Consider the following 21,841-nt stretch of genomic DNA (forward strand, 5'->3'; position numbering starts at 1 on the left):
ACAAGCATCTTAATAAAGAGTACCACATGCTGCAAACCACCAAAAAATGACCATTTGAAATGTTATTTGAGGATTTATTCAAAAGTTGTTATGGTATGTGGTGTAAGATGCTGGTATAAATCTTTTTTTGCCATTCTACTTTCCATTTTCCTATCACTTTTTGACAAATATATAGTCTTTCCCCAAGTAGTTTATGTTGTTGAGTTTATTGAACACTGGATTATCAATTTCTGTAATTTCTGATTTTTCCTTATTTATTCTGTTCAAATGTACTTTTCTCTTTTATAGTCAATAGGAAGTGAGGCTGACATTTAGTACTCAATATTACAATCTGAAATCTAAAAATGTTATTTCTCCTTCATTTCCACTTTTTCTCCATTTTTGTGAGATTTTAAACTTTTTGGTTTCTTGATTATTATTTTGTCATTTAAAGTTATTCCTTGGTTGTATAGAGGACTAAATCTAAATTAATTCAGTAGTATTACCATTTTGTTATATTTATGTGGTTCAACCATGAACAATAAATATCACTCTAATTATTTAATCTGTTCTTTACTTCTTTAAAGAATGCATTAAGGAAGCACTTTACAAATACTACTTGGAGCAGCTAGGTGGTACACTGGATAAAGCACCGGCCCTGGATTCAGGAGGACCTGAATTCAAATCCAGCCTCAGACACCTGACACTTACTAGCTGTGTGACCCTGGGCAAGTCACTTAACTCTCATTGCCCCACCATCCCCCCCCCCAAAAAAAAGGGAATGCATTGAAATTTTGTCTATAAAAGTTTTTAGTATGCTTTGATGGATAATATCCCAAATATATTTTTGCATTTTGTTGTTATTTTGAATGGGATTTCTCTTTTTTCCTATTTTCCCTTAGATTGTGTGATTAGTATAAAGAAATGCTAATATTTTCTAGGTTTATCTTCTATTCTACTATGTTATTTAAGCTATTAACTATCTCAGTTTGTTTCTTTGCTGATTCTCTGGAGTTTCCTATGTAAACCATCATGTCAACTGTAAAAAGGAGTAATTTTCTCTTCTTCCTTTTTTTTAATTTTGGTGAGGCAATTGGGGTTAAGTGACTTGCCCAGGGTCACACAGCTAGTGTTAAGTGTCTGAGGTCGGATTTGAACTCAGGTCCTCCTGAATCCAGGGACGATGCTTTATCCACTGCACCACCTAGCTGCCCCTAATTTTCTCTTCTTAGACATTGTTTAGGCCATTAATTTCTTTATCTTTTCTTAATGCTATGGCTATCATGTTTAGAACTATGTCACATAAGAGGAAGGGGACCAAGAATATTTATTTTACCATTGTATTCATTCAGGGGAAGGAGGGAGTCAATAGAAAAATTTTTCCCTCAAAGATTTTTAGTTTATTTTCTTTTTAAATTTTCTTCTATATGTTTTTGATGTTTTGATGTTTTTTTGTTGGGGGGGGGTTTTGTTTTGTTTTGCATTTCTACCCTCTTAGCTCCAGTAGAAGTCTTCCCATTGGGGCAGCTAGGTGGAACAGTAGATAGAGCACCAGCCCTGGAGTCAGGAGAACATGAGTTCAAATCTGGCCTCAGATACTTTACACTTACTAGCTGTATGACCCTGGGCAAGTCACTTAACCTCAATTGCCTCACCAAAAAGAAGAAGAAGAAGGAGGAGGAGGAGGAGGAAGAAGAAGTAGTCTTCCCATTGTAACAAATACCTATAGCCTAACTAGGTTTATATTCACATTTTCCCTCTTGGACTCTAGATCATTAAACCTTTCTCTGAATTTCCAGTAATTTGTCTCTGGTTTTCATCCCCTTTTTCTGGAACCCATTCCTTTCCACTGCTACATAAAACCCAAGTAAGTTGATCAGCATCAGCTTAGTTTCTTTTCCAAAAAGTATATCCAGTTGGGAGAAGAGTGACTCTAGATGGGTTCCTAGACCTTTTTCTTTCTAACACAAATGGACTTTCCCCTCTAGGTAAATCTGCCCTTCCTCCAACTTTCTTCCACACCTCATTCCTCCTATAGCTATCCTTTTTCCTCACTAAAACCATGCAGAATAGTGTGTGATATGTCATGTGGGGAATAAAAATTATTCAGGTTGAGTCACTGTTATGGTAAAATTGAGTTGGGATCCCCACAGTAGAACCCTGAAGCATAAGATCTGAGGTCACTTACATTAACTGTATGTGACAATGTGTTTTAGGCTGGGGGTGGAAGTAATAAATGGGAGTACCATTTACTGCCATTGTCTGATGTTATTTCATGAGATCTGATATTCTATTTTCCAGGAGTTTTAGGTTAGAGAGATTTCTGGAAAATGACTACTCTGCCATTTTGTTCATTACATGATACCATCTAATTGATATATATTCTTTTTTTTTTTTTTGGAGGCAATTGGGGTTAAGTGACTTGCCCAAGGTCACACAGCTAGTAAGTGTTAAGTGTCTGAGGCCGGATTTGAACCCAGGTACTCCTGAATCCAGGACCAGTGCTCTATCCACTGCGCCATCTAGCTGCCCCAATATATATTCTTATAGAAATATTGAAAAATGACAGGAAGGTATGCAAAAGCACTGAATTTGAAGATAAAATTTCTGGGTTCAAATTCTATTCTAACACTTGAAGAGTGGCTTTCCTAAAATCACTAGCGTTGATTAACATTAGGTATGTCACTTAACTGGCAAGTGTCTCATCTATCTCATCTTTAGACCAAATTATTTCTAAGGTCCAATTTTACTCTGCTATTCTGTTCAGCTGTTTTCTAATGCACGATTTTGCAAAATGGTTTAATTAACATGGCATCTAGGCGAAACAGTGGATAGAGTGTTGGGCCTAGCACCAGGAAGCCCAGAGTCTAAATATAACCTCAACTACTCACTATCTACATGATCTTGGGCAAGTCATTTAAAGCTCCCTATGGCTCAGTTTCCTCTACTATAAACTGGGTATTGATAATATCACCCACCTTCAGGGTTGTTGTTAGGATCAAATGAAAAATATCTGTAAAGTGCTTAGCACAGTGCTTTACGTCGCAAATGCTAAATAATTGCTAACCATTGTTATTATTATTCTGTTGTTATTGTTGTCATTTAATCCATATAGTAATTTTGAAGGTTATGAAGCCAGATAGTCTCATCTCCACTTCACATATAAAGAAACTGAGTTTCCCAAGGAGTCACTCAAACAAAGTTATATATAGCTTACAAGCGGCAAAACCAATATTCATGATCAAGTTTTTAGTCTTTGGGTCCTTTGCTTTTTGCACCACAGTTATCCTAAAAGTTATCATGTCATCTCTTTACCATTTAATATGTGATCAACGTGTATTGATCTCCTTTTCAAAACACTGTTACAAATCAGGTGCTGCCTATTTGTAACACTTAGAACATTCCTTGGGTTTAAAGACCCAGAATGATTAAAGGGTTAGGGGCCAAAGTATTTCACAGGAACTTAATATCCATTTCTACGTTTCTATTGCAGCTTCTGACATAGCAGCAGAGCAAGGGCAGATTCTTGTAATAGCTACTGCAGCAGTGGGTGGATTCACTCTTCTGGTTATCCTCACCTTGTTCTTCTTAATCACTGGAAGGTAATTAATACATGCAAGAAATTTGTTTTAATTGCTAGACATCAAATTTTATGTTTTCCTTGTGTATTTATTGAATTAAATATTTGATCATTTAATGTCATGTCATCAAGTTTGTAAAAACATCATTACAGTAAGAAACCCACAGTCATATTTACTTGCACCACATGTAAACCCACTATTTGACCTTAAAGGAGAATGAGGGTAGCAAGCATGGAATAATATTGTTACAATACATGTGATTATCTCACAACTACTAAATAAGAAAGCATGAGTTTATCTCCCTGTCAAGAGACATAACTCAGCACCATCTGTTGCTTATAGAACCTCTAAGGATTTGATAAGAATAATTGAATACTGGGGGCAGCTAGGTGGTGCAGTGGATAAAGCACTGGCCCTGGATTCAGGAGGACCTGAGTTCAAATCCAGCCTCAGGCACTTGACACTTATTGGCCGTGTGACCCTGGGCAAGTCACTTAACCCTCATTGTCCTGAAAAAAAAATAATATTTTTTTTAAAAAAGAACAATTGAAGACTAATGAACTTTAGTTATGCCCAAAATGTCTTCTCTGGATTTTTTGCAGGGGGCTCCTTTCTCTGTAATTATCCTTGTTTCAATGCAACTAGACTACCCCTCCACATTGTTCAAATAAAAGCTTTTCTTTTTTAAAGTACATAGAACTGTGAAATTTGATTCAGCTATTTCCCAACTAGGGTGGTGCATTGGATAGAGCACTGGTCTTGAAATCAGGAATATCCCTCATCATTTGTTCAAATCTGGCCTCAGACACTTACTAACTGTGTAACCCTGGGCAAGTTGCTTAACCATGTTTGCCTCAGATTCCTCATCTGTAAATTGAGCTGGAGAAGGAAGTGGAAAAATATTCCGTTACCTTTGCCAAGAAAATCCCAAATGGGGTCACATGGAATCAGACATAACTGAAAACAACTCAACAACAACAAAAATCTACCAACTAAGCAAGTATCGTAGAAAATTAATAAGGTTTATTTGAATTTAAAAAGATATTGTTAATGATATAACTATAATAGGACCATATGTACAAAAAATGTAACCATTAAGTGGAGATGAAAGGGAAAGTACCATGTGGCCTAAGGAAGGGCAAACTGTCCCAAACTGGGCAAGAGAGCAGATCAAAGCTCCCAGGCTTCATTAGAATGGGACCAGAGCAAGAGCAATCCTTCAATTCCCAGACTGAGAGAGATAGGAAGACCAAGTCTTTTTCTTTTTTAAGTAACCAACACTGTTAGGGTCAGACCTTTACAGAAGGAGTTCTGACTTTCTAATTTCTTCCCCAGAAAAACAAAAGTATTAAATAGCTCTCTAAACAAATATTTCTTTGAGGTGTAAAATTCACTTGATGTTATGTCTATCAAAATTTCACTAAATTCTATTAAAAATTACACAAGTCATAGTCATTTCAAATTTTTAGTCACCATTTTGTTTCATAAAAACAAAAAACACAAGTCAAAATCACTCAAAAAATATTTACTGAGTGTGTGTTATGTGCCATGTAGTATATCTATACTCTTTAGTGATTCTACACAATTTATTTCAAATCAGTTAAAGTGTGTGCTTTGTGGAGGGGCTGTATTTCTTGGGATATGCCTTTTATGTCAAAAAAAAAGCATATCAATTTTTTAAATTAACTGACTAATTTAAAAGTATTCATAAAATGAAATACAGAATTCCTAATGGCAAAGCTGGGGGGTGGGGGAAATTAGCTAGCAGCAGAAAAAAAAAAATAGATTTGGAATGAGAGGGCCTGATTCAAATCCCTGCTCTGCCACTTACTACATGAGGGACTTGGGGCAAGTCACATGGCCTCTCAATTTCAATTTCCTCATCTGCGAAATTGGAGTTTGCATTACATGACTTCTTAGGTCATTTCCAGTTCTAATTCCACAAGTCTATCCTTTTTTATGAATGTAGATATCATAATACTTTCATCTAATTATTATCACTTGGTTCAGAAACCTTCTACTTTTACCTTGGGAGCTTATTAGCTGCCAAATGTAATGTTAGTTTAAGTACTGAAAGAAAACTTTTTTTTTTCCTCCCATAATTTGGGCAGTGCTGAAAACGAATGTGCAGGGGATTATCTCTTAGTAGCAAATCACCAAATAGCTTTCTAAACTTTAAAAATGCATGAATTGGGGGGCGGCTAGGTGGTGCAGTGGATAAGCACCGGCCCTGGATTCAGGAGGACCTGAGTTCAAATCCGGCCTCAGACACTTGACACTTACTAGCTGTGTGACCCTGGGCAAGTCACTTAACCCCCATTGCCCTGCAAAAAAAAAAAATGCATGAATTAAGCCAGGAATTCACTATACGGAAGAATCCTTTAAATTTATAGAATGTGGAGAACATGTGCCTTTATCTTGCTCCATATTGTAACCTTATTATGCCTTGCTCCCCAGAAGCTCATGTTGAAAAATGGTTATTTAGTTTTGATGTGCTAATGAAGATGCATGGAAGCATTCTGAAACATATTAATCTTTATAACAATAAAAATGTGGGAGGGGGTAAAACATGATCAGGGCAGACACAAGCTACAAATTTGCTGACCAGATTTCTAGATTCTACTCCAGCTCTAAATATATGATCCCATGATCATCTGACCTTCAGGCATTAACAAATTTCAGGCCAACCATACTTTCTAGGCACCAGCTAGAACCTTGTTCTTAAATAGGTTCAAACGTCCCATCGTTCACATTAGGTACTGCTATCTTCTTCCAGTCAAACACATTCTAACAAGAAGTACAAGTCATAACCAACCAGAGATGGTAAAAGAGTAATATAAGTTCAAACATGAGGAAAGGTGAAATAAGCAAAATACTCATTAAGGAATCGCTGATGTTTAAAATATCAGTTGTTTAAGGTACTTTGAGTATGACTGAAGAAAAAAAATAACCACATCATTAACCCTGTAGGGAAAACCACCCCTTGAATGATAATGAGTTGTGAGGTAAGTACCAATACTATCATCTCTCCTCTGCCTCTATGCTCCTTCACCTTCTCCCAAATCATCTGTGATTTCCTCATGATAGATAAATCTTTCTACTAACACAGACCACAACCCATCTGTGACTTAGAAAATAATCCCCTGGGAGTAGCCTGAAGCACAAAGATTTGAATCACTTACGCAGGATCACAGATGGGATTTGAACTTATCTTCCTAAATCCAAGTCTAGTATTCTATTGATTACACACAATTGCCTTTATTTTATTTTATTTGATAACTTAATTATTATAATCATAATATTATTAATATACTAGAACCTTCCAGTTATTTTAAATTTCGTCCATTCATTCTAGATAGAATGGATTTCAGTTTAAAGAATGATAATGTAATCCACCTAGGGGATTTACTTATTAAAGCACAAAAGAATGCTTTAAGAGGAAGCCTCCTCCCTAGGAATCCCAAGCATAGTGTTATTGATACAAACTACTTACTAGCTTAGTTTAATTAATAGTCTTTCATCCAAAAATTTATCATTTTTCTTTTCAAGAAGTGATTTTAAAAGTTTGATGTATTCTTTAGTGTGATTGTTTGATGCACAAAGGTCAGAATTGTTTTGTTTTTTTTCTTAGAAGAAGATATTTCAGATTTTTTATAATGGATTTTGATTAAAAAATAAAGATTCAATTAAGAGGTATTTTTTTCATTCAGGTGAAGTTTAATAAAATTCATCTATCCAGCTGAGTAAATTATACATGCCTATCAACTGCTGTGTTTTCCTGAAAGTTTTTCTTTAATCCATATTTTATATAGCATGTACAGATATTATTTTAATGAAATAATCATTAAGATAACAGAAAATGTTTTATCAAGGCCAAATTGTTACTAATTGAATGTGTTTTGTACTTACACAGTGAAAAATTTGTGATCATTCAGGGACAAATTAATTCAGTCCCATAAATTTTTAAAAGATATTAACCTAAAGTGCAAATGTATTCCTAGAATATAATTTTAATTATATTTTTGAAAAAAAAACATACTGTCATAAGTTTAGCTCTAAGGTGTATTTTTTTTTGTTTCATTTTACTCTCTATATCAATGCCTAAAACACAGGAGACTCCCATAGCTTTCTAACATCCTATGAATAGAACTGTTTCAATTATATATGATAAAAATTCATTTTGGAAGTATCATTTAAACACAATGATAAAGGAGCATTCATTGGAAATTATTCTTTAAAGACAAAAAGAAAAATTTTTTAATAAACACCCAATTTGCCATAGGACTTTGAGACAAATTTCACTTTGGGAGATTGAATTTGTATTCTACTGATGTTTTCTGCTTCACCGTTTAGAATTAGCAATTTGATGAACTGTCATATCATAAGGATGTTGATGAGTCTATTCATATTGAAGAGGCAGGCTATGAGATAAGCACCTGCCTGTGTACTTCATCGCATGATTATATGCACTAAGAGCAAACAGAACACATTTCCATCAAGTTTCAGATGTGAAATGAAAATTGTAATGACTTTGATCCCTCCCAAATGGAAAACAGTTGGTTAAATTCCCCAGAATCTCACCCTGAAGTCTGGTATGATTTATTTTTATCATTAAAGATAAATTCTTGATGCCTGTCCAAAACCTGGCAATTATATCACATAGAGGCAATGAATGCTCAGTGTAGCTGGCTACAGGGGACTTTCTCTAGTCCCTAATATTCATACCAACATAACAAAATTGGGAATGTGAAGTTTCTATTTCTCAGTTCATTCATCATTGTTTTTGATGATCCATGTTTTCTGCAGCCAACTTGGGCTTTCACTCAAAACCTTGCATAACATTATACTCTTGATATAACTGTACTCTAGGAGATCTGTGATCTCATCACTGAGAGTGCTTTCTTCAGAGATATAAATCACAACTCATTCAGATCTGCCGATTTCATGTGATGATAGTCCATTTTCTCCTATGACTTTGAAACTAGGGATAACCTGGATATAACTGTATTTACAAATTGGTCTTAGAACAATATAATTCTCAATCATCCAGGTGTACCTTAATGCCCTTCAACCTAAATTATTCAGATTCATATCTAGTAGACAGGAGCAAAATTTTTAAATAGGACTCTGTTTGCCCTTCCAAAAGGTGCCAGTGGTACATAAAGGCCAAAATGAAGTCTGAAGAGAAAAGAAGAAATCACTTACAAAATGGACACTGTAAGTAATGTTAGCTGATTCCATGCAGCTTTTTCCTTGCATGCCCTTCTCTGTTCATACTGCCTCAGAAGTTCATTTAAAATTTGCATTCATTCAGTCAAGCTGGGTTTAAAAAAAAAATCTCTCACTTCCTACCTTTCCAAATTCAAGCTTTTCATTGGTTTTTCAGGTTGGTTTGTGAATTCACACCTGCTCCTCATTAGATGATATTAGTTTTCCCACTTCTGCATGCTGGGAAACATGACAGGCTGAATTTGCTAAAAATACAAGTCAACTGTATTCAATTGAGTTATTTACCACTCAAGCTGCCTCTAAAATGTGAGCTCCTTTTAGTTAGAAATGTATTATCCATAGTGTGATAGGGAATTCTCATAACTTTTTCTAGGGAATATAATTTTCAGCATAGAACAAATCAACAGAATTCATTAAAACATTCAAAAAATCAAAAATCAGCTCTTTAATTCTAGAATATGTATAAAAGAATAAACTTCATGCTGACTGCAAGAGCACAGTCATTTAAAGGATCTCTTCCCAAGCAAGGTATAATTACCATTAAGATTAGTTTTATCATTTCCTTCCTCTAAGTTGTAAATTTCTCTGTGTGAATTACTGTGTCTAAGAAGGGCTGGAATGATGACAGGAAGGTGAAGTTCTCTAACCACAGCATAATTACAGAACATGAAAAACCCTGTTTAACTGTTGAACCCTATGTTTTCTACCATTATTATTCAATTGGAATATGAATCTGCCCCAGCTCCTTTTTCTACCAAATGAGAACAACTCTAAGGAACACCTGGGCCAGAAGCAATGGCAGTATTTACCTTTCTTTTCAAAGGGAATTTCAAGTCTATTACAGAGAAAGAAAGGGCTGAAAACAGGTGTCAGTTGATGATTCTGGGGAGCAGGGGGCAAAAAACAGATTTAAAGCAGACTCAGGCCTGGAACCAGGCTGCCAGGGACATGTTTTATGGCAGGAAAAATTCAAGCGCTGCTTCAGAAATTTAGTTCTCAGAATGAATAGCAGAAATACAAAAATGAGAAATTAAAAACCAGTATCCTAGCTAGCAGCTAGAATATAAATTCAAATATCCTATACTTAGCCAAACAGAAGTAGTAAAAAGTGCCCTAGAGAAGAACATAGTTAAGAAGACTATAAGTCAATGTTTAGAGAAAGAGAGAACAATTAAGTTGTTAACAAGATAATGAACACTGGGGCAGCTAGGTAGTAGAGTGCATAAAGCACCAGCCCTAGATTCAGGAGGACCTGAGTTCAAATCTGCCCTCAAACACTTGACACTTACTAGCTGTGTGACCTTGGGCAAGTAATTTAACTCTCATGCCTCGCCTCTTCCTCCCCCACCCCCCAAAAAAGATAATGAAAACTATCTTAGAAGTGTTTTCCAACTCTCAATTTGATATGTTATGGCTTATGAGCAAAAAGTTAATTCATTTATCTTGTTTAAGTAATTTTTTAAATTTTATAAAAGAACAATATATCATGTATCTAACAGTAGTACCAGGTCTAGCCTAATAAAATACTACTAATCATATAATGATAGCTACCATGTTGTTGTTGTTGAGTTGTTTCAGTCACGTACGACTCTTTATAACCTTATTTGAGGTTTTCTCGGCAAGAGGTTTGCTGTTTTCTTTTCCAGCTCATTTTACAGATGAGAAACAGTGGTAAACAGGGTTAAGTGACTTGCCCAGGGTCACACAGTAAATGTCTAAGGCCAAGCTTAAACTCATGAACATGAGTCTTCCTGATTTCAAACCCAGTGCTCCATCTACTGCACTACCTAACTGCATCTCTAGCTAACATAGTTGAAAGCAAATAATCTAGAAGAAAGTTAAAAAAAAAAAAAGGTCTAGTACATTTTTCTGAAAACTCAATACTTGCAACTTATGTTCAGGGGTAGAAATGGTGTATCAGAGCCATAACTAGGACCCAGTAATCAGGGCTTTGCTACAGGGTTTCAGAATTAGAGGACACTGATAGCACTTTTATTTCTTTAGCAACTGAGAAAAACAATAGAGCTCAATAGAGCTTGATCAGTTGATCAAGAATATTTCAACTAGACCAAATGGAATTATCCTGACAACTAAGCTGCATCATTTGACACATCTAGTCTTCATAGGTAGAACAACATGTTTTATTTATTTGAAAAAGTCTTTTCAATGTTAAAGTATGTTAATAACAAATATATTTAAAAAGTAATGAAAAGTAAGTAAAAATACCTAAGCTTTATTGAGTGTCAAGTTTCTAATTTTTTAAATTAGAAAATGATAGGCTGCACTGAATATATCCCTTGCTCATCTACTCCTGCTACCTTCTCCCTTCTCCTAAATTTATTTGCCCTAAGTACAAAAATTTCAAGTTATAGTTTTACAGAAATAAAACAAATGAAACTGTGAAAAAGGAGTCTTCCTTTAGAACTTTGCCTCTGATCTCATTCTTAAAAAGTCAGCAGAACAAAAATAGCAAAATACAGGCATAAACTGAGCTTTCCAAGATTTTCCTCCAAACAATTTTAATATAATGCCTAAAATCAAATTCTACAGTTGCAGAGCCAACAAAAGGTAATGGAGAGACATTTTCTAGCCCACTACTATTTAAGGAAGTCAACAGGAGAGGTCTGTGACATTGGGGTATAGGTCAGCCCAAAGCACAGAGCACAAGGCAGCACCAGTGACAGGCCTTGGGGATGGCTGCAGCAGTAGCAGCAGCAGCTTCAGAGGCTCTCTGCCTAAAAATGGGGAGGGGGTAAAAGAACTGGACAGAAAGAGACTGTAGGCATCTCTTTGCTGGCACCAGGTGCAGGACCTGTTGGATTGTCCATATACAGTTCCAGGTCACTATTTCAAAGCAAATAGGAGTACTAGCACTTTTGGTTGCAGGAGAAGAAAGGCCAGGTCACAGTTCTATGGTGGAGAAGAGTGCTTGGAATCCCTCAGAATGGAATAGGGACACTGGTCTCAGTTCCAAGGCAGAAAGGAGAACCTGTGACAACATGGAAGTGTAGGGACCAAATAACAATTAATTCTATACAGAAGAAAGGTCCTTTCCTGGATGAAAACAGGAGCACAGTCCAGAAGCACAGTTATTACACCTCTCCTTGGATTATACCATTTTGGAAACACCAAAAACTTATAGAACCTAGAAACCATCCTTGAAAATAGCAACACAAAAAAACTCAAACTGAGGACAGTGCACTCTCCACACTGGGAGTGGAGTCCCTCATTAAGATAAAGTTAAAAATAAAAATAAAATAGGCTGAGAAAATGAATAAACAACAAAAAGGAACCTGCCTATAAAATGCTACTATGTTGACAGAGAAGATCAAGACAAAAAGTCAAAAGAAAACATCAGTGTCAAAACAACTACCAAAAAAGCTTCAAAGAAAAATGTGAATTGGAAATAAGCCCAACAAGAATGCTTGGAAGAGCTAGTAAAGGATTTAAAACATCCCATACAAGAGTTAGTATACAAATTTGGAAAAGAAATGAGAGTGATGAAAGAAAATAATGAAACAAAGAATTAACAGTTTGCTAAAAGAGGCACACACACAAAATCAACTTAAAATATAATTGGTAAAATGGTAAGAGAGACACAAAAATTAACTGAAGAGAAGAACTCCTTCAAAAGTAGAATTGGCCAAATGGGAAAAGAAAAAGAAAAATTCCCCTAAGAAAAGGTGTTTATAATGCAGAAATGGCAAGATTGAAAAGAAGCTTACTGAAAAAAAGTTATAAAAGCTTACTGAAAAAAGTCATTCCTTAAAAATTGCACTTGGGCAAGTGACAGCTTGATTCCATGAGATATCAAGAAACAATAAAATTAGAAAAAATGTGAAATATCTGATTTGGAAAACAACTGACCTGAAAAACAAATCAAAGAGAAATAATTTTAAAATCATTGGACTACCTGACAGTCTTGATTTTTTTTTAAAAGAGCCTAGACATCATATTTCAAGGCATTAAGGAAAATTGACCCACTATTGTAGATCTAGAGGATAAAAGTGAAATAACCCATTAATCTGAAAGAGATCCCAAAATGAAAACTCCTAGGAATATTATACCCAAATTTCAGAGCTCAAAAGTCAAAGAGGAAATACTTCAAGCAACCCGAGAGAAACAATTTAAACATTATGCAATTACAGTCAGGAACAAACAAGATCTCACAGATTCCATGTTAAAGGAGCAGAGGACTTGGTATATGATATTTCAGGAAGCAAAAAAACCTAGGATAACAAGCAAGGAATACCTATCCAGTAAAAGCAAGTATGATCCTTCTGGGGAAAAATAAATATTTACTGAAATAGAGGACTTTCAAGTATTCCTGATGTAAAGATCAGACCTAAATAGAAAATTTGACATACAAATACAAGGCTCAAGAAAATCATAAAAGTGTCTACATGAAATCCTAAGGAATTCAATTAAGTTAAAATGTTTACATTCCTATATGGGATAATACACATAATTCTTAAGAACGTTATCATTACTTGGCAAGGTATATGGGTGTGAGTTAATTATGATGGGAAAATAAAAAAATTAAGGAGTAAGAAAGAGGGATATACTGGGAGAAAGGGGAATGGAAAAAATAGGAGAAATTATTTCACATAAAAGAGGCATGCAAGAAAGAGCATTTACAGTAGAGGGAAAAACAGGGGAGATGGCAGGCAACATTCAAACCTCACTCTCGTCAGAATTGTTTCAAAGAGGGAATAACATACATACTCATCTGTGTATACAAATCTAACTTGTCCAATAGGAAAATAGAAGAAAGGATAAGAAAGGGAGGGGTGGTGATAGAAAAGATAGCAGAATAAGGAAGGCAGTGTAAGAAGCAAAACAGACTTTTGAGGAGATACAGGGGAGGAAGGTAGCAGGAAAGAGAAGGATAGAGAGAGAAATGGAAAAAAATATAATGGAGGTAAATAGACAGTAATAACAGTGAATGTGAATGGGATGAACTCAGTCATAAAACAGAAGTGAATAACAGAATAAATTAGAAACCATACCACAACAATATATTGTTTACAAGAGACACATCTGAAACAGAAAGACACAGACAAAATAAAAATAAGTGGCAGGAGCAGGAGCAGAATTTAGGTTAAAAAAAAAAAGAGCAAGAGATTTGTTAGCAATTATGATCCCATACAAAGCAAAAGCAAAAATAGACTGAAAGAGATAATCAGGGAAGCTATATTTTGCTAAGAGGTACCATAGACAATGGAGTAATATCAATAATAAACATATATGCACCAAATAGCTTAGCATCCAATGAAAAGTTAAATGAGTCCCAGGAGAAAACAGCTAGTAAAAAAATTCTAGTGGGGAACCTTAATTTTCTACTCTTTGTGTGTATGTATATGTGTATATGTATACCATATATGTGTATACATGTATGCATATATAGGTGTAGATGCATGCACATGCATATATACATACATATACATACAAGCATATATAAACATATGTATACATGCATACATGAAAGAATTTAGTGAGATGAATATTTTAGAAAAAGTAGATATGATAGACTTCTGGAGAAAGTTGAATGGGAATAGAAAGGAGTGTATTTTTTCTCAGCTGTACATGGCACCTTCACAAAAATTGATCATATATGAGGACATAAAAACCTCAATTGAAATGCAGAAAAAGAGAAATAGTAAATGCATCCTTTTTAGATAATAATGTAATAGAAATTACATTTCATAAAGGGCCACAGAAACTAATATAAAAATAATTATTAATTAATTAATTGGAAACTAACATAACCTAAAGGATGAGTGGGTCATCTTCTTTCACAACATGACTAAGGTGGAAATATGTTTGATGTGATTGTATGTGCATATCCTATATAAGATTGCTTACTATCTTGGGGAGTGGAGAGGAAAAGGAGAGAGGGAAAAAATTTGGGACACAAATGCTTACAAAAATGAATATTGATGGGGGCAGCTAGGTGGCGCAGTGGATAAAGCACTGGCCTTGTATTCAGGAGGACCTGAGTTCAAATCTGGCCTCAGATACTTGACACTTACTAGCTGTGTGACCCTGGGCAAGTCACTTAAACCTCATTGACCCACAAAAAAACCCCAAAAATAAATATTAAAAAAAATGAATATTGGAAACTATCTTTACATTTAATAGCAAAAAATACTATTAAGTGAAAAAAGAACAAATCATAGGAATAATCAATAATTTCATTAAAAAGAATAACAAGACAACATAACAAAATTTGTGGGATGCAGCCAAAGTAGAACTTAGGGGAAATTTAATATCTCTAAATACATATATCAATAAAAGAAAGAACAGATCAATGAATTGGGCATGCAAAAAAAAAAAAAACAGAAGAAGAAAATATTAAAAATTCCCAATTAAACATCAAAATGAAAATCCTGAAAAATTAAAGAAAGTTTAATAAAATCAAAAGTTTAATAAATAAATAAAATTAGAATCTGGCTCTTTAAAAAAAAAACCAAAAAATAAAATATATAAACCATTGGTTAATTTTATTTTTTAAAAAAAGAAAGAAGAAAGGCAAATGACCAGTATCAAAAATGAAAAGGTTTAATGTACCAGTAATCAAGTTGAAATGAAAGAAATTTTAGGAGTAATTTTGCCCAATTATATGCCAAAAATCTGAAAATCTAAGTGAAATGGATGAATATTTGCAAAAATATAAATTGCTCAGATTAAAGAAGAATAAAAAGAAGACTTAAATAACTCTCTTAGATATTAAATTGAATAAGCTAACAATGAGCTCCCTAAGGAAAAAAATCTCCAGAAGCAGATGAATTTACTAGATAATTCTATAAAACTTTTAAAGTAAAATTAATTCTAGTACTTTATAAACTATTTCAAAAATGGGTAAGTAAATTCTATCAAATTATTTTTATGACACAAATATGGAGCTGATTCCTAAACAGGGAAAAAAAAAGAAAAATATAGATCAATTTCCCTAATAAACAGTTGCAAAAAGATTTTAAATAAAATACTAGCAATGAGATTACAGCAGTATGTCACAAACATAAACTATGACCAGATGAGATTTATGCTAGGCACACAAGGCTGTTTCAATATTAGAAAAAACTATCGGAATAATTGACCACATCAAAAAGAAAAACAATAAAAATCATATGGTCAAGCATTAATTGTAATGGGGATAAGCTTTAAGCCTTCCCTACAAGTTTGGGGGGTGAAGCAAGGAAGCCCATTATTATCAGTATTATTCAATATTGTACTAGAAAGCCTAGTTATAACAAGATAAGAAAAAGAAATTGAAGGAAGAAAAATGGTCAATAAGGGAACAAAATTATCATTCTCTGCAGATGACATTTAGGGAATCAACTGAAAAACTAGTTGGAACATTTAGAACTTTAGCAAAGTTGCAGGATATAAAATAAACCCACATGGATAATCAATATTTATATATATTACCATTGAAATCCCAACAAAATTTTAAAAAGGAAATTCTACTTACTATAATTATAGACAATATAAAATACTTGAGAGTCTACCTGCCAAGACAAACCCAGGGATTATATGAACAAAATTACAAAACACTTTTCAGACAAATAAAGACATATCTAAACAACTAGAAAGATATTAATCACCCATCGGTATGCTGAACCAATACAATAAATATAATAATTCTATCTAAATTAATTTATTCATTCAGTGTCAGACCAAACTACCAGAAATATTTTATAAAGGTAGAAAAATAATAACAAATTTGTCTGAAGAACAAAAGGTCAAGAATATCGGGGGAATGAATAAAAAAATATGAATGAAGGCAACCTTGCATTACCACATTTCAAATTATATTACAAAGCAGTAATCATGAAAACAATATGGTACTGGCTAAGAAACAGAGCTGTAGATCAGTGGAATAGATTGGGTACACAATACACAGTAGTAAATGACCATAGTAATCCAGTATTTGATAAATCCAAAGACTTAAGCTTTGGAATTCCTCACTATCTCACTATGTGACACAAAATGCTAAGAAAACTGGAAAGCAGCTTGACAAATTCTAGTCATGGATGATCACCTCATACTTTATACCAAGATAAGGTAAAAATGAGTACATGATTTAGTTGTAAAGAGTGATATCGTAAGCAAATTAGGGGAACATGGAAAATTTTACCTGTCAGATCTATGGCTAAGGAAAGAACTTATGACCAAACAAGACAGAGATGATGACAAAGAAATAAAAGAAATAATTTATATTGTACTAAATTAAAAGGTTTTGTACAAATAAAACAAATATTGTCAAGATTAGAAGGAAACCAGGAAACTAAAGGAAAAAAATTACAATACATGTCTCTGATAAAGTTGCCTTTCATAAAATACATAGAGAACTGAGTCAAACTTATAAAGATAAGCCATTCCCCAATTCATAAATGGTCAAAGTACATGAAGAAGCAGTTTTTCTGCATGATTGAAGAGATCAAGTAGTGCTTGAGACAGTATCTTGCCTCTTTTGGCCTTTTTGATATGGTGACTATGATTTATGAATTAAACTACATAATTCACAGTTGGAAGGAAACTCAGAAACTATCTAGTCCACCTCAAGCTAAATAAGAAACTTTTCTCCAACATACTCGAGTGGCCATCTAGCTTTATTTGGTGGTAGAGGGAACTCATCTCTTGGGTCAAACTATTCCATGTTTAGATAGCTCTAATTTTTAAGAAATGTTTTTCCTATGGCTAAAGGATATGAACAGGCAGTTTTCAGATGAAGAAACCTAAACTGCCTATAGTCACATGAAGAAATGCTCCAAATTACTATTGCTTAAACAAATACAAATTAAAACAACTCTGAGGTGTCACCTCATACGTATCAAGTTAGCTAATATCACAGAAAAGGAAAATGACAAATGTTGTAGGGGATGTGAGAAAATAAGGACACTAGTGCACTGTTGGTGGAGTTGTGAAGTGATCCAACAATTATGGAGAACAATTTGAAACTATGCCCAATGGGGTATCAAAATATACATTCTCTCTCTCTCTCTCTCTCTCTCTCTCTCTCTCTCTCTCTCTCTCTCTCTCTCTTTTTAGTGAGGCAATTGGGGTTGAGTGACTTGCCCAGGGTCACAGCTAGTAAGTGTTATGTGTCTGAGGCCGGATTTGAACTCAGGTCCTCCTGACTCCAAGGCCGGTGCTCTATCCACTGTACCACCTACCTGCCCCTATATATTCTCTTTAATCCAGAAATATCACACCTGGGTCTATATCACAAAAATTTTTAAAGGACCTATATGTACAGAAATATTGATAGCATCTCTTTTTGTGGTGGCAAAGAATCAGAAATTGGAGGAGTACCCATCAACTTGGAAGTGTCTGAACAAGTTGTGATATATGATTATGATGGAATAATATTGTTTTATAAGACATGACAAGCAGGATGGTTTCAGAAAAAACCTGGAAGAATTTACATGAGCTTATGTAAAGTGCAGTGAGCAAAACCAGAACATTATACACAGCAACAAAAACATCCAGCAATGATCAAATGTGAATGACTTAGCTATTCCCAGCAATACAAAGAACTAAAGACAGTTGTGAAAGACCTAGCATGAAAAATGCTATTTATCTTCAGAGGAAGAAATGATGGAATCTGAATACAAATCAAAGCATACTGTTGTTTTTTTCTCTTGGGTTTGTTTTTTTGTTTGTTTTGGTTTTGGTTTGGTTTTGGGTTTTTTGGTCTGTGTTCTTTCACAACATAACTTATATGGAAATGTGTTTTGAATGACTGCACTTGTATACCCTTTATCAAACTGCTTGCCTTCTGGATGAGAGGGAAGGGAAGGAATTTTGGGAGTGAACTTTGAACTCAAAACTGTAAACAACTAAGGTTAAAAATTATTTTTACATGTAATTGAAGATAAATAAAATAAGTGTTTTTCTGAATATGTGTCTTTATTTTTGCCTGTTTCCCATTTTTTTCAGAGTAAACAGCTTGATGAAAACAGTCATGTTGGAGTTGCTATAATTAGGCACAGTATTTTCTCATCTTTATCCTTTCATATACATTGGTATTAATTTTTATCTTTGCTTGAAGCATTCAATGACCAGGCTTCACAAAAATAGCTGAAATGATTCCCATATCAATAACCAATAGTTTCCTATGTTAGAATAAATTTCTTTTCTTTTTCTCTCCCTCTTTCTTTCTTTCTTTCTTTCTTTCTTTCTTTCTTTCTTTCTTTCTTTCTTTCTTTCTTTTTTTTGTTTTGGGGTAATCCTATTCAGTGCCTGTCAAATCCAGTACCTTTCAATTGTCTTCTTGATGAAAGTATTCATGCTATACAAACAGAAGGCTTCTGAGTAGGCAATAATTACTTGACCTCTTTCATTTCTTGATTGCAGTACAAATTTCCTATCATATTTTTCAGCAGTAACTCCTACATACACCTTCATGTTCAAGTAATGGAGTGGCAAGATAAACGTTTACTTAAATTGGAGGATTCTGCCAAACACATCATAGAATTTCTATCCTTCTTCATGTTCAGCAACAAATATTAGCATATAAACTTCAATTATTTTCACGAAAGCCTATTTTCTACTTGTATCACAAGTACTTAAAGTGAAATACCAAATTGCCCCATGTTTCCTTTTCTCCTTTGAGTATCAGATAAAAATGACTCAACCAAATTTTTATTCTCCTCTCCCTGGGGAAACTGTGAGCCATCTTACCATTTATCTAGAGTTTCCTTATGTCTTCCAGTTTCATTTAAAATAAGAATTTCAATTAAATTATGGTTCATCTTATTTATTGGCAATTACACAGAGAAAGTACATTGGGGTACCAATCACTAAACTAGTGGTAGTAGATGGTCTAGAAAGGATATATTTTTGGCCCCCTCCACCTCATTCTTTGCCACTGTAAATGGCAGTAGTATGAGGAATCACAATCAATTTTGTTGTTGTTGTTTTGTTAGTTTTGGGTTTAGCTTTTTTTGGTTTTGGTGAGGCAATTGGGGTTAAGTGACTTGCCCAGGGTCACACAGCTACTAAGTGTCAAGTGCCTGAGTCCAGATTTGAACTCAGGTCCTCCTGAATCCAGGGCCAGTGCTTTATCCACTGCACCACCTAGCTGCTCCAATCAATCTTTTTTAAGTGACTGCTCTGTACTAGGTGCTAGACAAAGTTAAACAGCTTCTGCCCTCAAGAGGCTTACATTCTTTTAGAGTAGACTACATGTACAAATATAGGCATATACAAATAGAAATATAGTGATCGGGGTACTGACATCCAGGGGGACTAGGAATGGCTTTAGAACAAGGAGAAATGGCTTTATGAAAAACAATAGTTCTTAATGTGAGGTCCATGAACTTGATTTTTTAACATTTTGATAACTTCAGTATAATTAGTTTCCTTTGTAATCTTATACATTTCATTTCATGAACTTAAAATGTTTATTATGAGAAGGGATTCAGACTGTCCAAGTAGCCCTAGACAAACAAAAAGTTTAAGAACCCCTGGTGTTATCAATGTTTGAGCATAGTCTTGAAATAAAGAAAGGATTCTAAAGAACAGAGGTAAGGAGGGAGTTCATTCCAGGCAGAAGAGGCAGCTAGTGCAAAGACAAAGATGGGAGAAGTGTGGCATATAAGGAACAATGAAAAGGTTGTGAAAGGCCTTAAAGACCAAACAAAAGAGTTTGTATTCGATCCTAAAGCACAATAGGGATATAATTCAAGAACTTTCCATCTTTATACAATCCACCAAAGTTTATCTTAAAGTAAGGTCTACAAAAATTTATTAAGTGCCTGCTATGTGCCAGGAGAAGTAGCTTGGAGGCACAGTGGATAGAGTACCAGGCCACGAGTCAAGAAGACCTGAGTTCAAATTCAGCTTTAGACTTCTACTAGCTGTGTGACCTTGGACAGGTCACTTAATCCTGTTTGCCTTAATCCACTAGAGAAGGAAATGGTCAACCACTCTAGTATCTTTGTCAAGAAAACTCCAAATGGGGTCATGAAGAGTCAGGCATAGGGGGGCAGCTATGTAGCGCAGTGGATAAAGCACTGGCCCTGGAATCAGGAGGACCTGAGTTCAAATCCAGCCTCAGACACTTGACACTAGCTGTGTGACCCTGGGCAAGTCACTTAATCCTCATTTCCCTGAAAAAAAAAGTCAGGCATGATTGAAACAACTAAACAAAATAAACATGTGCCAAGAATGTGCCAAGGACCTAAAATCACTTCCTAAGCATGCTGAGGCGTTACAGTAGGAATTTCATAAGGCCTGAAGGCCACACAATTTGATTTTTGAAGAGAACCTGTCTGCCCAATTTAATATTCTATGAATATTTCTCCCTTTTAAACAATTTACTCAGTTAATTTTAAGTGTACAAGTCAGATGCCTTTTAATAACAGGTAGCAAGGGCAAAATCTGAATTAGCAACAAGATTTGACTAGTATAATAGTCTACTTTCCATTTTAAATGTTTGTAAACATATATGGCCATTGAAATAGCTTAAACCAAATTAAAATGTTTATTTTCTTACAGTACGCTTCCCAGGAATCAAAACCTACATTGATCCAGATACATATGAAGACCCATCTCTAGCAGTGCATGAATTTGCAAAGGAAATAGATCCTTCGAGGATTCGCATTGAGAGAGTTATTGGGGCAGGTAAAATTTGTCTACATTTTCATAAATAACTTCATACTTGTATTTATGTTATACAGTGTGTCCCAAAAGTCAGTGTATTTTAGGCTACTAAAGCTTTAAGGAAAAAGAACTAGAACTTTAGGAATACTCTTAATTATTTTAAAAACTTTATTATATTCTAAATTATGTTAAATTATATATGTTATTGGTTTATCAGCATAACATGTTCTAAATCATAGCTATTTAAGTAATTGAGACAGAGAGGAATAGAGAGTGAAACTGATCAGCCTATATTCATAATAGATAAATAAAAAATAATAAATGAAGTAATCTTGCATTTGTTCAGAATTTATATAAGTAGAAAGCATTTTGGTGGATTTTCTTTTATTATAGATTCTCTATTCTTCCTTTATTAAAGAGAAATATTATGAGTAAGGAAA

General features: G+C 34.4%; 1 protein-coding gene across 7 annotated transcripts in view; it reads left to right on the top strand.

The window, feature by feature from the left end:
* EPHA6 (EPH receptor A6) overlaps positions 1–21,841 on the top strand; it is a 1,203,504-nt gene that overhangs the window by 889,744 nt on the left and 291,919 nt on the right. For all 7 annotated transcript variants that reach the window (XM_043994222.1, XM_043994223.1, XM_043994224.1 and 4 more), the window contains 3 exons: positions 3,473–3,581; positions 8,707–8,777; positions 21,297–21,422. In XM_043994222.1, the coding sequence (XP_043850157.1) occupies positions 3,473–3,581; positions 8,707–8,777; positions 21,297–21,422 (306 nt within the window). The remainder of the gene's footprint in view (positions 1–3,472; positions 3,582–8,706; positions 8,778–21,296; positions 21,423–21,841) is intronic.

This window comes from Dromiciops gliroides, chromosome 3 (genome assembly GCF_019393635.1).
Source record: "Dromiciops gliroides isolate mDroGli1 chromosome 3, mDroGli1.pri, whole genome shotgun sequence".
NCBI classification, from domain to species: domain Eukaryota; kingdom Metazoa; phylum Chordata; class Mammalia; order Microbiotheria; family Microbiotheriidae; genus Dromiciops; species Dromiciops gliroides.